Here is a 16,842-nt window from a genome sequence, read left to right on the forward strand (position 1 = left end):
AGTCTTGATCCAAAGATATGTTAAAAAAAATACGATTCTACAGATTACTGCAAATTGGTCACCTTGGCTACATTGGGACATTTAAAAGCAAACACAAATCAGTGAATCATTTTAATCAAATTTAATTTAGATTATACACTTTCACATGAAATCTAATTTAGTTGGAATTACTCGGTCATGACTTGTCTGCTCCCCACAGGACAAGGTTAAAGAGATTACACTTGGGTTCATGTCAGCAGCATCTGCTAGTTAGCCCTCTGGATGCTGATTTAATGAGAGAGGTTATGCTTAGTCTCTTTGAAAGACTTCTGCTTAGGCAGGTGCTTGAGAGATGTTATTAATTTAGTATGATACAAGGAGTGATGTTACTATTCATGAAAAACTCTTGGGTCATTATTTTCTTGTGTATAAAATACTCTGGCATTTTTGTTTAAATCTGTTTAGGAGCCTTCGAGGATTTTCCTGTAATCTGCCTTTAATATACGACTTCAGAAAGACAGAAGATTCCCAATAGGGAAGGAATGGCATTTTTATTAAGAACAGTTATCCCAGGGCTTGTCTACGAGAGGCAGCAAGGGAGCTTTAAGCTATGATCCAAATTTTAGAGAGAGTTAGATGAGAGCAGCTCTACGTGTAGATCAACTCTGGCTGCTTTTCATCGTGGAGCAGCTACCCGCAGAGTCAGACTGTTCCCGGAGAGCACCCTGCCTGCCAGCTCCACCGCTGCTCTGCAAACAGGCCTCTTCTTTCTGTTTGTTTAGCTCTAGAATGACAGTTTCTGTCCCTAGGCAGTAAGTAGCACGTAAGTCAGTTTTTATATTGAAATGAATAGAATTCATTGCAAAGATAAGCATTAACTGGCAAAAGAAAGTCCGAGGCCGCGTGACTGTCAGTACTGCAGGTAGCAAAGGGAAGCTCCGCTGTGATGGAGCAGATACTCTGGGGAGAAACGGGCGGGAGTCGCTATTTCTGTGTCTTCAACCCTGCTGCAAAAGGTAGGAAGGTCAAAATGATGACAAAAACCCGTTGCTCAGTGTGAGCAGCGGATGACAGCGGTGCAGCAGAGCACCAGCGCTGCCAGACACGTCCCTGGCTGTGACGGGAGTCCAGGCTCCGCGCGCGGCTCCCCGGTGCTTCCAGCCACCGCCAGGGACTTGCCCTGGTGGCAGCTCCTGCTCTGGCCTAACTGCTGCATGTCCAGAAGTTGGAGGCAAAGATGTTAACTCCCAAATGCTTCCTGAACGGATGTTCCACCAGAAAGGGAAGGACGGGCCAGGAAAGTCTGGACAAGTGTAACCTGAACTGATTCCCCATCCCAGTAGGCAAACAGGGGACTTAAATGGGCTTAACTGCCACAAGGCATTTCCCTGCCTATCCACGAGCTTTTCATACTAAAATAAGTTTCCTCACACATATAGAAAAGATGAGCCGGGAATTCATTTGGGGTAAATCCGAACCATTTCACTGAAATCAGTAGAGTTGCATCACTTTCTGCCTTTTTCTTACAAGCACTGTTTATGGTTCTTGGAAGGAAAAAAAACAGTCCTGGAACTGTTAATCCCCAAAGTTCTAATGAAGAATTATACATGACAAATGAAATTCATTACAAAATTTTACTATTTCAATGCCTTATTTCCCTGATGGAGATGCTTAAAACTCCGTCTGTAATTACCATAACAGCATAAGGGTTGAGCCATTAAAATAATCTTTGGCAATTCTGTGTGATTCATGTTATTTATGAGGATCGCTGCAGACTCAATGTCTTTGCTGCACTGTCTTGTTTTCTGTACGTATTTCTGCCCTTTTTCTTCCCCAGTGTCTAAATGGTCAGTTCTCACATATGTGTGAGAAGGATGTACATCTCCAGAATTAATAAATCCACCCTGAAGAAGAAGCATTTATATATGACATCCATAATTGTATCAAAGAAAACTGTGTGAAATTGAGAAAAATGAGGACATACCTTATTGCAATTACCTTCTATTCTGGCATATTTTTCTTATTAGCAGTGCAGACAAAAGGCAGCCCTCTTATTTTATTTTAAATGAGCCTGACAGAAGTATCTCATCCGCTTCATTTTCATAAAAAATTGCATGGTAGGGCCCAATCCTCCTGCCTTTACTCAGGCCAAATATCTACCCCTGTCCCTCAACGCAATGTCTGTATGAAGATTGTAGTGTGGACACCTGGCGTTTATGTTTTTGCCCTGGCTAACCACTGTTATTCATCGCTGTGTTGGATGTGGCATTTCCAAATCATGTTTTAAAGAGAAAAACATAAGAATGATATGCTGAGCTTGGTCAGTCTTTGATAAGAACAAATATAAGCACCATTTGGAGAAATTATTTGTTCTGTTGCAGATCTGACAAGATAAGTAAACAAGTTAAGCTTGTGTGAATACATAACATTTTCCTAGGTGATACTCACGCTGAAATACCAGATAGGTATTTCAAATTACCTATTTACATTCACAGTTTTGCATTCACAAGATAGAGAACATGGGGTACCAAAATGGAAATGGGTGGAAAATTGTGGGGCACCGGCAAGGGCAGCTGAACCATGCTAGTACACATAGCTCCGAGATGTGACCAGAGACAAAATGTTAGTAAGAATTACTGATTTTGATCAAATTAATTATGAGTTTGAGGAAGCATTCACAGTCAGGCTATACAAACTGTTAGCCAGCTTGGCTGTCCGACTTATGTCCTCATGATCTTCATGGAAACAAATTCCAAACTTTGTTGTGTTTGTGCTATCTTGATATAAATGTATATCACTTACAGTATATCCTTGCTTCCCTGACATATGGTTCTATCCCCAGAATTTATCAAAGTGAAATTCAGGCAGATGAAAAGGGAATAAAGCAAAATATAGTCTTTTTTTTTTTCAATACAGTATTCTAATTTAATTCTCTTCTGCACCAGTAACAGGTTTTGACACATTCCTTGTTTAAGAGATGTAAACATCAATGTTAGATCAGTAGGGGGAAAAAAGGGACATAGCAAAAAAAAAAAAAAAAGGCTGGACATGCTGGAAATGCTCCTATTGATTGTAAAAAATCAACAGTTCCTGCCGAGTTCCAAATTTCCTGATTTGAACCTCCTTTCATTAAATAAACACAGAGTCTAATCCTAAGTACAATACAGACATCAAAAGACACTTGTTTAGGCTCATGAAAGGTGAATAAATAGCACAATTAAGAAGTTTTACAGAATCCCTTTTAATTAGCTCACTAAATACTTATTTCAGCCTTATGATTACAGAGGAATGAGCACAGCTCTTTGCCTGCAGAATCTGTCAGAGTTCTGTAGATGCACAAAAACAATTTTTCCTGGTACCTATATTCATTTTTTAAAATTTATTTATAGGCCATTTCTAATGCAAATACTGGCCTAAAATGAAGCGCTAAGGAAGCTGACTGAGTTGGCAACGATGATAGAGTAGGAATGTAAAGGATTAGAGTGCTTAATGTTCTGGAAAGAAGTTTATCAATACTGACAATTCGCACAGTGCTTAATCAAACATTTAAGACAAGTGGAGAAGCAGACAGTGAAGACCTTGGGGGGCTGGGCAATAAAAGCAAACAAACTGTCCTGTCAGAACTTGTCAATTTACAGTGGAGTAAAGAAATGGCTATAATTTAGTTACACCTCTCATGTAGAAAGCTGGTGGATTGTGTCACTTTACAGTGACTGTAAGTAACTCCTTAGGAGAATAAGTTTAGCTTCTGTTGTCCTCTTTTTTAATCAAATTCTGCTGTTAAGCTTCATTTACAGCCTGATGCCTATTAAAGAGGACTGTATTTTTTAAAGCTATTTATTAAAAGGTTTTGAATTAACAAATGATTTTTAAAGATAGGATCTGATCCTTCATTAACGCTGGAATTTTGTGTGACCCATCACAGAGCTTGGGTCTGCATTAGAGCGAGGCTGGGCTCGGAGACAAGGTCTACTGTATGTCTGTTCTGCGGGGTTGATTGACGGAGAAGGCTCATGGACCTGAATTGCCTGGGCTACATCTGCTCAAGTAACAACAGCCTGCGGATACCCTCCATGAAGCTTTGTTCTTGGTTCAGGATAGCTAGAATCCTATCTAAAAAAATGTGACTTAAATCTTTCTGGAGTATTGAATTCTGTTCTTAGTGAAAATCTGGATCCTATTCGGAGAGAAATAGGTACCTGTTTCTGACCGTATTTCAGTGGCACTGAGATAAATGTAAAGTAATTCGTCTGTAATACTCTACCTCTGGATTTGCAGTCGCATCAGAAAGTTCTTACTCTGGGCATGTTCCAGATACCAGAACTAAAGATCAGTGGGTATTTTTAAGAAAAGAGATGCTGTAAGACAAGGAATGTTAAATTCCTAAGTGACAGAGCGATAGGAATATCCTCAAACTGAGAGAGCAAAGAGGAAGGGAAGTGTTACTTCATCACAGCAAATCAGTGCAATCTCTGCAGTCAGCTAAATAATCAAAATAAAGATGAATTTATATCAAACTATGCATAAGGTGACATCTACCATCATAACATACTTGCCATCCAATAACCTTGCTAAACTTAACTCCCAAAAGAAAACTAAAACAGCAGGAAAAAAAAAATCCAATAAAGGATGTTCAATCCAAGAGTGGAATGAATTAGAAAACAATAAGCGCTTGGAAGGCAGTAAGAATTAAAAATCATAGTGGTTTTAGCGACTTTTTTTTAGAATTGAGTGAGTATAATTCTCATTATCTCAAGTGTCTTTATCTAGTCCATGACTGAAAACAAATATCCTGTGCCTAGTCCTGCCTTCCTACATTGGCTAAATTGATGGAAGCTCTGCAACCAACTCTCCCAGAACATTTCTGACATCCAAACAGTATGTGTGTCTATCTGTCCTTAACTACACAGCACATGCAAACAGTACAAGAGTTTAGACTGGTTACTGTTTGCTACTTAATCTTAATCTAGCGCTCAAGGAATCTTCTGCACATCAAGAGGCTGTGCTCCTGTCCTCCACGAAACAAGCATAATAGCTCCGGTGCGATTTATTTTACTTGGCTACATGATAAATCTCCTATAATAAAACTTTTTCTCTCGAAGAACAAAAATAAAAGATAATTATTTTATCAAAGAAACAAGATTGTATTCTGCATCTAGGCAGAACGCCTCTTGACCTTGCTTGATGTTGCTATCAAACTTGGCAAATATGCCTCTCCATTAAAAATTATATCTTCATTAATAGCATGAAGTGGTAGAGAGCTGTAGGTTGATTTTATTAATAAATTAAGAAATGCTAGTCTAGCATTCATACTTCGTAATTCTGGCAAGCTAGGGATAATTTTGTTTGCACCAACCCTCTCAGTTTAGAATTTAAACATGTAGGCCTACTACAACGGGAATTAGTAGCTCTGATACCCAACCCCTGGCTACGTAATGACTGTGCTGATGATGTGGGCTTAATCCAAGCGGCTTTACCATTATCACACATGCAAATAGACAGCTCCCTTGCTGGCCATTCACACCTGCTAATGCCCCGCATGCACCGCAGCCCTCACGGCCATCCGCGTGCAGGTTACGTGCGCTCTTACCCAAGTGCCAGGCCGTGGTAGGACCACTTCAGTGTTGGTGCTTCAAATGTTCTGTTATATGTAATCCTTCTCTTGTTCATCGGTTTGTGTTTTCAATGAATAATGTATTTGATGTCCATTTAAAGGGACGCAACTAGTGTTTTAGAAAGAAGTTATTGCAAGAAATACAGTATCTATTGCACTGATGTGTTATCTGGAATAATATCACCAAATACAGTTCTGTCTCGCAGAGTCTGTACCAAGTTAGTGAAAACATGCTACATACAACAACATTCAAAACCAGAAACATCAAAAAATGTTTTTTTGGCCAAGGAGTTGTGTATTTCTTAAGGAAAATATAGGTGAGGATATCCACTCCTCTAACTATTTTTAAATATTTAGTTGAAACCACTTGTTAAATTACATGCCATTGTCAGTGAAGTACATTATCATTCTCTGTTCTCTGTTCCTTTTTATAAAGAAACTACTTAACTAACTGTGTTATTTGGTTTTTTTTGTTTATTTTTGTTTGTTCATTTTTTAAATAATAGGTCTTATTTTCTTTTCTTGAAAGCGGCGAGTGCAGTAAAGTGAGTGATATAATGACATTAAGTTGTTTACAACAACATACAAGCTATCCTGGTGACTGTATACATTTTCATGCGTACTTCTGATAAACCTTCTCTTTCCCAAAACATAGGAGAGAACAATTCAAAACCAACAGACTTTTCAAACTTGTTCTACTCCTACAAATAACTTCAGAAAGGATAATGCGATCTTACCTGTTTGCAAAATAAAGTAATGATGAAGGCTGGTAATCTCTTTAAGTGCACAGAATGACAGAAGGCAGCAAGTTCTGCCACAAATAAGTAAGGGTCTGTGTTGTGTGCTGCTTGTCTCGGATCTTCACTTTTATTTGAGCGGGAAACCTTACTCAGTCTCACACATCAGAATTTGGGGTGTATGACAGGCATGGTAAATGAAAAGCTGAAAAGTATTGATCACACGATCAGTGCCTGTCTCTGAAGAAATAGTTGTTTAATCAGCCCGACAGAAGAGAGAGGAAATGTGTTCCTCCAAAGAGGTGCAGTTTAACTTGGAGGGCTGTTATGTGGAGGGGAACATACAGACCACATTCAGTTACATCTGAGAATTGTGAGTTATTGAAGAGTTAATGATCAAAAGCCAATCCAGAATAAGAGACCTGAGGAGAGCCAACTTGGCAGACATAAGCAGAGCACAAGCGAGCAGTATCTGTGAGGTGTGACCGCGTGGGGTAAGGACCAAGGGCCAAGGGCTTTCCTTGGCACCAGCTCGCGGCCCATGTGGCACCTGTTCCTCGCAGGGCAGCCCGGCAGCCCGTGTGGGTGTTCAGGGCAGACCGGCAGCCCGTGTGGTTGCACAGGGGAGCCCATCTCCGCTCCTGGAGGCCCCGGTACACCTGCGGGCGCAGCTACCGGCCCGGCACCAGCCGCTCTTGTGTGAGGCTCCTCAGTCGGCAGGCGTGCCGCTCTCCCCAGCGGAAGGCAGTAAGCTCCCCAAAAATGGGTGCTCAGTTTAAGATGACATCTTTACTCGAATATTCTACAGCCGTGGTGCAACAGTTATCAGTGTAAAAATGATTAGTCTGGGAAGGTTGATTGTTGCTTAATTCTGATTGATTGTGCATTTTCATGCTATACAGCAGTGCAGAGATCTTTTCTCTGTAGCTGTCATTTCCTCAGACATTTAAAAGTAAGGAAATCCAAAGGAATAATAACACTGTAAATGTAAATATGTTCTATGACCCGTGATTAGTTTTGACTAAGAAAAGCAACAGCCCTTCTCCCTGGCGTAGCTGTTCCATGGCGGCTGCACGTGGAGGCGCAGGGTGCCCTCTCCTGGAGCAGGACACGAGCTGTTATCCAGGTGCTGTGGGAGCCACTGACATCCCTGGCAAGGGTTTTCAGGGAGCTGCACCTTAGTACTGTTCCCCCTCTCTCTGATACACGAAGCTATGTGTGTTCCACATTCACGTCCTACCTGTTAGCCAAAAGTATCTTTCTTAGCTATGTCTTGAATGAGCTTGAAACAAAATGTCTTTGCAGACCAGCTCTCACCTTTTATAAACTATTTTATCTTTTCTTGCTATAGTTACTGTGATAAAATACTTTCCATGCTAGTCTAGTTAGTGCCCAGCCCCTTCAAAACTCATTATTTAAATATTATGTAGGTGACTAAATTTGAGATGGGATTGACCACGTTTCCTCTATTCTCTAGATTCTTCTGCATTTTGGGTCATACTGCTTCAGATAAGTGCAGAGTGAAGTGTAATTATGTCTGAGTCTTCACTTCTCAGTAGTTTAGGTCTGCTTTGACTCCTTTCCAACTTGTAGTATTTATGGGCATACTCAATATAAGATAATGCAGGATGAGCAAGCGCCGGACTGAGTTAGCATAGCACAGGAGATGGGTTAAGATGGGAAGCAGTTGCTCTCTGTGCAGCACTGGGGCTCTGCTACCTCCCACTAATTTTCTTTTAGCTTGACTGGGGATCCATGGTGTGGGAAGAAAGTAGGATTGAATCTTTATGGACATTTCGTACAGAAATCAGAAACTGGAGAGAGAAATCAGCCAGCATTAGCACTGATAAAAATCATAAATACCAATTGTATTCTGTGACCTACAAATAAACATCAACTCCTATTCCAAATACCCTTTAATAAATAAATACGATTGAACAGTTCTAGGGATTAAATAATCCCAGTACAATATCATTGCAAATGCTGCTTCTGACACTTCAATGTGCCTTGTTTGTGAAGTATTTAGAAGAAGTTAAATCTAAGAAGTCAAGTGTAGCTGACTTCTCTATATATAGAGGTAGTTTGGGGAGATTAAGTTATTTTTATGTGGTCGTGGAATCCTCTGCAAGAGGAAGCTGGAACCTTACATGGACAGGCTCCTTGGTGAAAGCAAGAATTCGATGAGCCGGGAACACGGTGGCCACTGATGCCAGGCAGAGGCAGCAGCAGGGATCCCAACCGCCTCCCCCTGGGTATGCACTGCCCTGCAGACTCCACAGAGCGTCCTCTGCCCTCCCTTCTCTGCCGCAGAGCGGTTCCTTCCACAGCTTCTTGCCGCTCTGGTTCCCCCGCGTCGCGCGGCATCCCCTGCCTGGCTAGCCGCCGCGGCAGCACTGGGCACTGGAGTGCTGCTTCCCCGCACCGCTGCAGACTGCTGAGCAGCCGCTTGTTTTGTTCTGGCAGCATAAGGCTTTTCTCCCGCCCTCCCTCCCTGCATTTTTTTCTCCCTGTTTTCTTCCATGATTCAGATCTGTTGTGTTCAGATCCACCTGGAAACCCTTTCCAGTCCGGCATCCCATCCCTACACCCCGGAACAAGGAGCGCTGACCCCAGCTCTTTTCTCTGGCTAACTCGAGTAAACTTAAAATTCAAGGAATCTCTTGAGAAGCAAATTGAAGTTTTTTCCCCAGTAAAATGTGAGGCAGAGACTTGAATAATCCTCTAACCAGTAAGAAAGTGCAGTACAAGGAGATTCCTTCATATACTGGTGTTAGTGACTTCAGTGTGGGAGTTAAGGATCGTTATTACCAGGTGAAACTGCTTCTTGCTATATATTCCTGAAGGTCGTAAAGCCAAATAGAAGGGAAGGGGGACATAGGTGCAGAAGAGTGGTCAGTCCTTTCTCACATTAAAAGCACACCCAGGTGGAAGATAAATGTGATGTAATTTTCTGGAGGAACAAAAAAAAAAAAAAGAGAGGAAAAAAAAAGGTTAAATAATTTTAGTTGAATACTTAATTGTTTGAGGATTAACTTTTTAATAGTAAGACACAGCAAAAACAGTTAATACATATTTGAGCATTCCTTTGCTTTAGTAATGTCACATTACCTCAAAGCACATAATACGAGAAAGAGTGTAAGAAAGAAATCTGTGGGTTCATATTTTCTTATTTGCAAAGGGGAACTCTAAAGTCTAGCAAAGTTAATATGAAAATGGACAGGGCTGGTTCGTGATAAAGCTTAATGACTACTCTGTGTTCAAATCCTCACTGAAAGTTTGTTTGAATTGCAGGACACTGTGGGGCTAGTAGATTGTCTCTACCTCTTACACAGCATCCTGAAGAGGTGACTGGAGGTGAATGGTGAAGGAAGAAGGGTCACTTTTTAGGGCTGTGTCTTAGATACATAAGAAAGCTTATTCCCATATGCAGGAGAAGTAAGAGACACAGCAATAATGCTCTAAATTGTATGAAGGAGAACTTAGTTTTTAATGTTAAAGAACAAGATCATCTTTTTTTAAAAAAGTAAAGCAGGCGCATAGTTGCTAAAATAGCCAAGATGTGTGAGAAATTTGCAGAAAATATGTCTGAAGTAAAAATGAACAAAAAAGTGTTAGTTTTAAATCAAAAGAATCGGAGCTATTTTTCGTTACAACCAAAGCATAGCAGAGTGTTCTCCAGCAATCTGTTTTTCCTCAGATTTTTTACTCTCGTTTATCTGAGAAATACATTATTTGTGTGCAGTGGAAACATCCAACTGAATAACTTAGTTTCTCATGCGTTTTTCTAGTTCCTTTACTGCATATAACCCATCTTGATCGTTTGATTGACCTGGAGAGCACCATACACTGCAGCTTTGGCACCCAAGATAAACAGTATTAGCTAACTGATGAGAATCAAATGAAAGGGGAGAAGGGGCCTGCCTGCCCTGCCTTGGGATTTTTGGTGCAACAGAGTTTATGTTCCCCTCTCTGTGTTTTTCCTCTTTCTTATATAAAATGAACAGCTGTAATTGAAAAGCAAGAAGCTCCATGGTTTATAGAAATAGGTGTTGTTAAGAGCCTTAGCCATCTAATTTTCTTCCTATTGCAGGGCAGGCTTCCTATTGTCTGTGCTTTAGAGCTAATTTCTTTTCTGATCAAAAGGCTCGCATCGTTGAAAAGGTAGTAATGACTATTCATTTGGTTGAAACCTCCATTCTGCAGCCGGCAAAGCTTTATTTAGAAACTGCTAATTCTTTCTAAAAGGAAAACCTCATTTGTGTCCTCTATAATGTCAATTAAACCAGAATATATTTTAATTATTTATCCTAGAGAGAAACCGTTCAGGATCTCCATTGGCTGCACCAGTGATACAGGCTGTAGCATGGAACAATATTTGGCTTTAAAATTGTAGGTCCGAGAGTAGGAGCAAGGTATGTTTCGATTTTATTTTGCCACTAATTAGTAGTTTATTTGCAGCTCATTCGAAAGTTAAACTTCCACAATTAATGTCTGATATAACTCATGAGAGCAGCAAGCCAGCAGATGAGGTGCCTTGCAGGAGCTGTGAGGAAAATATCCCGGGAAGGATTCACCAAGTTCTAGGAGCAGGAGCACAGGGGGTTCCGCGGCGTTTTGTGCGTTTCTGCGCGTGGTCCTGCGCAAGGAGCGCGGGGCTGGGGCCCAACGCGCGGCCCTGCCGCCTCGCGCGGCGCCCGCTGCCCCGGCAGGTAGGAGCGCGGGGCCGGCTCCCCGCGCAGCCCCTGCGCTGCAGCAGCCCCGGGAGCCGCGGGCCTGTGGCCGGGGGCGCTGCGGGAGCGGGGCCCGGGGCCGCCGGGGTTGCTGCGCGCCGCGGGGCGGAGGAGGCTTCGGCCGGGGGGAGGCGCTGGGAAGCAGCGGCCGCCGCCCCCGCAGCGCGCGGGGGGCTCCGCTCCGAGGAACCGACCCGGCCCCCGGCAGCGCGGCCCGTTTTTACCCGGGTGCTGCGGGTTTTCGTTGTTGTTTAATCGTTGCTCGTGATGTCACCAGAAGCGTCCTCGGGTCCCCGCGCGTGCGAGACGAGCGCTTCGGGCCCCGGCAGAGAGAAGGGAAACCGCCCCCCCCAACCCGCGCGGCCGCCTACGTGGGGCCTCCCGGCACTGCGCATCCCGCCGGGATGGGGCATTCGGCGGGCGCGGGGCCCGGAGTGGAGCCGCGCGGCAGCTTCGCCCCGGGCACTGGGAAGGGCCGCACGTCGCGGCTGTGCGGGACACGGGACATCCCTGCCCACGCGGTTTGGAAGTGCCCACGGGCGCGTGCAGTATCGGCGGCGAGGTCTGCGGAAATGCGGGCACCTGCGCTTACCTCTCAGTGCTCCTCAGCCAGGGTTACACCTACCTGCAGTAGTGCTAGGGGTGTCTAAGAAGAAGGGGTCTGGCTTTGAAAGAATGCCTCTCCTGATATGTAAAATCGAGTGTGCCCCTTGGAAAAATCGTTTAATAGGAGATAAATTGAAAGAGAAGAGAAAGGAACCTGCAAGGTAGCATAGTTGTAGTGTTTGTAGTTTGTTGTAGTGTTTATTTAAACCTTTTGAATTTCGAAGGGAAACCCGTTCACGGGGCTCTCAGCACCTTGTCTAACTGCGCCCGCCACCCCGTTTTTCGTTGCGTGCTGCCAGGCGTGTTCTGTCCCCTGGGATCAGGACGCGTTGCACGGAACAGCCAAAACAAGAACCGGAAAATCCGCCCTCCAGCCCAGCCCGGCGAGACGCAGTGCGGGGCGCAGGGGGCCGGACACCCCCGGCAGCACCCGGCCGCTAAACGAACCGCAACGAAGGCGCCGAGCTCGGCGCGCGCGGTGTTTGTTTTGCCTTCCACTCTGTTCAACAAATGATTTTGCCAAATCGGGACAACAAAGTCCGCTCAGAACGAGTGACATCGAAAGGGCTAAATGAGCAGATTGACCGGCAGAGCCGCGCGGGTGGAAGCACCGCCGCGACGGCCACGGGGGCTGCCCCGGGAGCCCTCAGAGCGCCCCAGGGCCGGGCGCCGCCAGCCCAAGCGCGGGGCACCCGCCCGGCCGGGGGAGCGGCCCGCGGAGGCGGAGCGGGGCGGGTGTCTGCGCGCGGCCCCGCGCTGTGGAGCCGCCGCGGGGCTGCCCCGCAGGTGCGCGCGCCCGGCTGCGCGGAGCGGGGAAGCCCGTGAGTGACAGCGCGCGCGCCCGGGGGACTCGGCCGTTGCCATGAAAACAGCGGCGTTTCGGGCAGCGCCTGTCCTGCCGCGGGGCAGCGAGGGGAGAGGGGCCGGGCCGGGGCGGTGCTCCCGGAGTCCCTCGCCCCGCGCGGGCTGCGGCGGCCCCGAAGCGGCAACTTTTTCGGTTGCCCCCGCGGGGCGGGGCGGGGCCGGGCCACCGGGCGGCGCGCGCGGATTGGCCGCCGCGCGCTCATTTATAGCCCGTCAATCACGGGCAGCGTGAGGAGCGCGCCGAGTTTGCCGTGCCCGCGGGAGCTGCGCTCCTCGCGGCACAGCGCCGACCCGCTCCGCGTCCGTCTTCTCTCCCGCCTCCTGAGCGGCCGCCGCGCGCCGCCGCCCCGGCGCAGCTCCTGCCTGCCCCGGCCATGTACAGCATGCTGGAGAGCGACATGAAGGCGCCGCAGCCCGCGCCGGGCGCCAACGGCGGGACCCCCGCGCCCGGCGGCAACGGCAAAGGCGGCGGCGGGGCCGGCGGCGGCGGCTCGGAGCAGGATCGCGTCAAGCGGCCCATGAACGCCTTCATGGTGTGGTCGCGCGGCCAGCGGCGCAAGATGGCCCAGGAGAACCCCAAAATGCACAACTCGGAGATCAGCAAGCGCCTCGGCGCGGACTGGAAGCTGCTGAGCGACGCCGAGAAGCGGCCCTTCATCGACGAGGCCAAGCGGCTGCGGGCCGTGCACATGAAGGAGTATCCGGATTACAAATATCGGCCCCGTCGGAAGACCAAGACCTTGCTCAAGAAGGACAAGTACTCGCTGCCCGGCAACCTGCTGGCGCCCGGCGGGGCCAGCACGGTGAGCAGTCCCGTCGGCGTGGGCCAGAGGATTGACACTTATGCCCACATGAACGGCTGGACCAACGGCGCTTACTCGCTGATGCAGGAGCCGCTGGGCTACGGGCAGCACGCGGCCGTGGGCAGCCCGCAGCTGCAGCAGATGCACCGCTACGACATGGGCGGCCTGCAGTACAGCCCCATGATGTCCTCGGCGCAGAGCTACATGAGCGCCGCTTCCACCTACAGCATGTCCCCGGCCTACGGGCAGCAGCCCGCGGCGCCCGTGGGCCTGAGCTCCGTGGGCTCCGTAGTGAAGTCGGAGCCCAGCTCGCCGCCGCCCGCCCTCACGTCGCACTCGCAGAGGGCCTGTCTGGGCGACCTGCGGGACATGATCAGCATGTACCTGCCCCCGGGGGGGGACGCCACAGACCCTGGCGCCCTGCAGGGCAGCCGCTTGCACAGCGTGCACCAGCACTACCCGAGCGCGGGCGCCGCCGTGAACGGCACCGTGCCGCTAACGCACATCTAGCGGCGGCCGCGGCCCCGCCGCCGTGCGGGACGCCCCGGCCTCGGCACTGACTGAAGAAGCCCGCGAGGGGAGCCCCCTGCGTGCCCGTTTTGTGCGGTAGAACGAACACGCACCCGGAGCGCAGCTCCCGCCGCCGAGAGCCCCCGCTCTGACGCTCTGCAGCCTCGGCCGCCTCCCCGCCGCGTTGTGCGGGGTCTTCCTCGCTGGAGAAAAAAAAAAGTTTTGCAGCGGGCTCGCCTCTTCTCGTTTGGTGTTTTTAGCGTTGCAATGAAAACGGCGAGCTTTTGTTTTTAAACTCCGTTGTTCAGTTGTTTACATTTTCGTTGTGATTTCTTTAAAATGTTGTGTTCTTCCCATCCAATTGAGTCTCGCTTGGTTTCTATCCCAAATCTGTAGTTTTCAGGAGTTTTTAACTTTTAGAGTTTTGTTCCGGGGGGTGGGGAATAAAAGGGGGAGCGGGAGAGGGGGAAGAGAACTGTGCAGGTCGCAAATGCATTTCTTTTATTTATAGCAACTCGTGTGTCTTGAGTTTGCTTTTTTTTCTTGCCTTTTTTTTTTTCTCTTAAGCTGTAAACTTATGTAACTGGGTTTGTGAATTTTACTGTGAACCATGTTTTGACATATCAGATGAAGAAACGTTTTAGTTTGTTTACTGGATTTCTTCCAAAAATAACAACAAGAAAAAGGCGAAGTTATCGAACCACTCGTCTTCCTTTCCCCTTTCCTCGTTCTCTTCCTCCTGCGAACCGAAAAGCGGTTGCTAAATGCCGCGTGCGGCGCCGGGGAGCCGCGCGCGGAGGGAAGCGCGACCCCTCGGAGCCCTCCTCAGCTGCCACGCAGGGGCTGCCGCTCCCGGCACTTGTTGCCTCCGCGCCTGGCCTGGACACCGAGCGCCGTGGGGATGGTCACGGGGGCGAAACCCCCGCGGGGCCTTGTGACGGGACCCCCTGAAAAATGAAGGGTTCCGGGCGTCCCCCGAGGAAATAAACAGTTCCCTCCTGCCGCTGTGTTTGACGAGTGCTTTGGTGGCGACAGCCGCTTCTGTGTGGCGGGGGCCGCCCCGGAGCGCCGCGCTTGCCCGCGGCACCCCCGCACCCCACAGCAGCGCCTGGGGCGAAAATCCCCCCTTTCCCAGCATTTGCCCCCAGATCCGTCCCCGGCTCTGAGCTGGCCCGGCAGCTCCGCGGCGTCTCTGCAAACGCCTCAGCATCGGCGTTTCCTTTGCTTCGTTCAGGTAAACTTTTCACTGTCTCATGAGGGAAGACCTGGGAGAGGGAGGGTTGCGGAGAGGGTTGTTCGTTTGGGTATTTCTGTTCGTTTTTGTTCTACTCGGGGCTCCGTGGCAGGCTACCGCCTGCTCAGGAGGGCCGGGATCTGCCGTCGGGAGCCCTGCCCGGCGCCCTGACCGAGGCCGCCCCTCTCCGCTGCGGCTCCTGCGGCCCTGATGGGCAGAGCTGCGGGGCTGGGGGGGCGCGGGCAGCCGCGCGGTTCCCCCCATCGGCAGCGCTACGCACAGGGAGCCGCAGCCGCACACCCCCCACCCGGCGGCAGCGGGCCTCGGGGCAGGCACTTTGCGCTGGGTGCTGTGATCCTCCTGGTTTGTTTGCCGCACTTATTCCCCTTCTCGCTGCCGCCCTCCAACCAGGATCGCCTCTACTCCGAGCCCTGCAGGAAGAGCAGCCCCATGGCCTGAGTGCTGGTGCACAGAGAAATGCAGGGGTGGCGGCAGGTCCCATTTCATCCCTGCTTGGAGTTGGCCACTGAGGTGCCCAGCGCTCTCCAGGGCAGGCAGTACCAGCAGAGCTCTGGCAGCAGCTCTCCCCGCAGCAGGGCAGCTGCGGCCAGTCCCTGGCGGCAGTGAGGGCTCCCGAGCAGGTGACGCTGCCATCACCGGGATTATTTTTGCTTGCTTCAGAGTTGAAGCACCCTGCACCACTCTCAATGGCTGCTGTCTTCATGTGAGCTCTCTGGCAGCTCGCTCTGCTGTGACAGGGCAGGAATGCCGCTCCGAAAAGGCTCGCGCTGTTGGACCTGAAGCTGTTCTCGCCGTTTCCTGTGAGCCAGAGGAGTGTCAGTGAGCAGGTGCCCACGGGCTGGCAGGGACACTCGTGTTGAGAGGCTTTGTTCTGTGACAGCCCACTGCAGGAGTTTGGCTTCTGGGTGCTTTTCCTGAGCATTTTGAGATGCCAAAAGTCCTGCACACAATACTGAGCTCCTAGGGCCCAGTGCTCTCCGGAGGTTATTCGGAGGCCCTTAGGTGCTGGCTATGGGCAGAGTGCTGTGGAAATGGTGGCAAGCGGCCTCACACACCACTGCATGGGGGAGAGACCCATTGCGAGCAGTGAGCCCAGCCTTTTCGAATTACATACACTGCCTCTTCTTCCTCAAACACAAGTGAGTCATCAGGGAGCCAACAGCAAAGCAGAAGTGCCTGAAGGACAACAACTTTCAGTAAGTTTATGCTTTGCCTGGACTCCAGAAATCTGCCTGGGGAGCACATATAGAAACACATTCCCTTTAGAAATAGTGAAGGTATGTTTTATTTGTGCTAGTGTTCATTTAAAACTTCCCGTTTATGTGGGGCACAGACATGCAGCCTGCGTGTGTGAAATCCAAATGTGTTGTGGGCTGCGGGAGACTGTGCTCTTGTGGGAGGATGGAGCCATGGCCGTCCTGGGGGCAGCAGGGGAAGCCGCGAGCGGCTGCGTGTGACACGCTGGCTCTGTGCGAGATGCTCCCCGTGTGCACTTGCCGGAAGCCTTCACTCTGGGAAGCTGTGGCGAAATGCTTTGCTATTACACACACAAACTCGTAAGCAAACGTTCCCACGGCCTAGAGTATCAGACAAGCGCATCCGCTATCCGCACGCTGAGCGCTGGCAGCGGAGCCAGCGTTAATAATGTTAGCGTTTAAGTGCCATGACAATATTTAGGCTGTTTGCTGACACCTTGTTGAATGGAAGAGTGGAAGATCACACTTGGCGCTACTGTTAGTCTGTG

At 48.9% G+C, this 16,842-nt stretch overlaps 1 protein-coding gene across 1 annotated transcript; it reads left to right on the top strand.

The window, feature by feature from the left end:
* The first annotated feature begins 12,904 nt into the window (after nucleotides 1-12,904).
* On the top strand, nucleotides 12,905-13,843 carry LOC104575398 (transcription factor Sox-3). Its single transcript, XM_010222733.2, has one exon. The coding sequence runs from the start codon at nucleotides 12,905-12,907 to the stop codon at nucleotides 13,841-13,843; it is 939 nt and encodes a 312-aa protein (XP_010221035.2).
* The last annotated feature ends 2,999 nt before the right edge of the window (nucleotides 13,844-16,842 follow it).

The sequence above is a fragment of the Tinamus guttatus genome, unplaced genomic scaffold (genome assembly GCF_059628265.1).
Source record: "Tinamus guttatus ecotype Peru unplaced genomic scaffold, ASM5962826v1 Tinamus_guttatus_pri_ptg000287l, whole genome shotgun sequence".
In the NCBI taxonomy this organism is placed as follows: domain Eukaryota; kingdom Metazoa; phylum Chordata; class Aves; order Tinamiformes; family Tinamidae; genus Tinamus; species Tinamus guttatus.

Bases quoted from the DNA above. Each gene is read 5' to 3' on its own strand.
- LOC104575398 (XM_010222733.2), top strand. From the start codon at position 12,905: ATGTACAGCATGCTGGAGAGCGACATGAAGGCGCCGCAGCCCGCGCCG.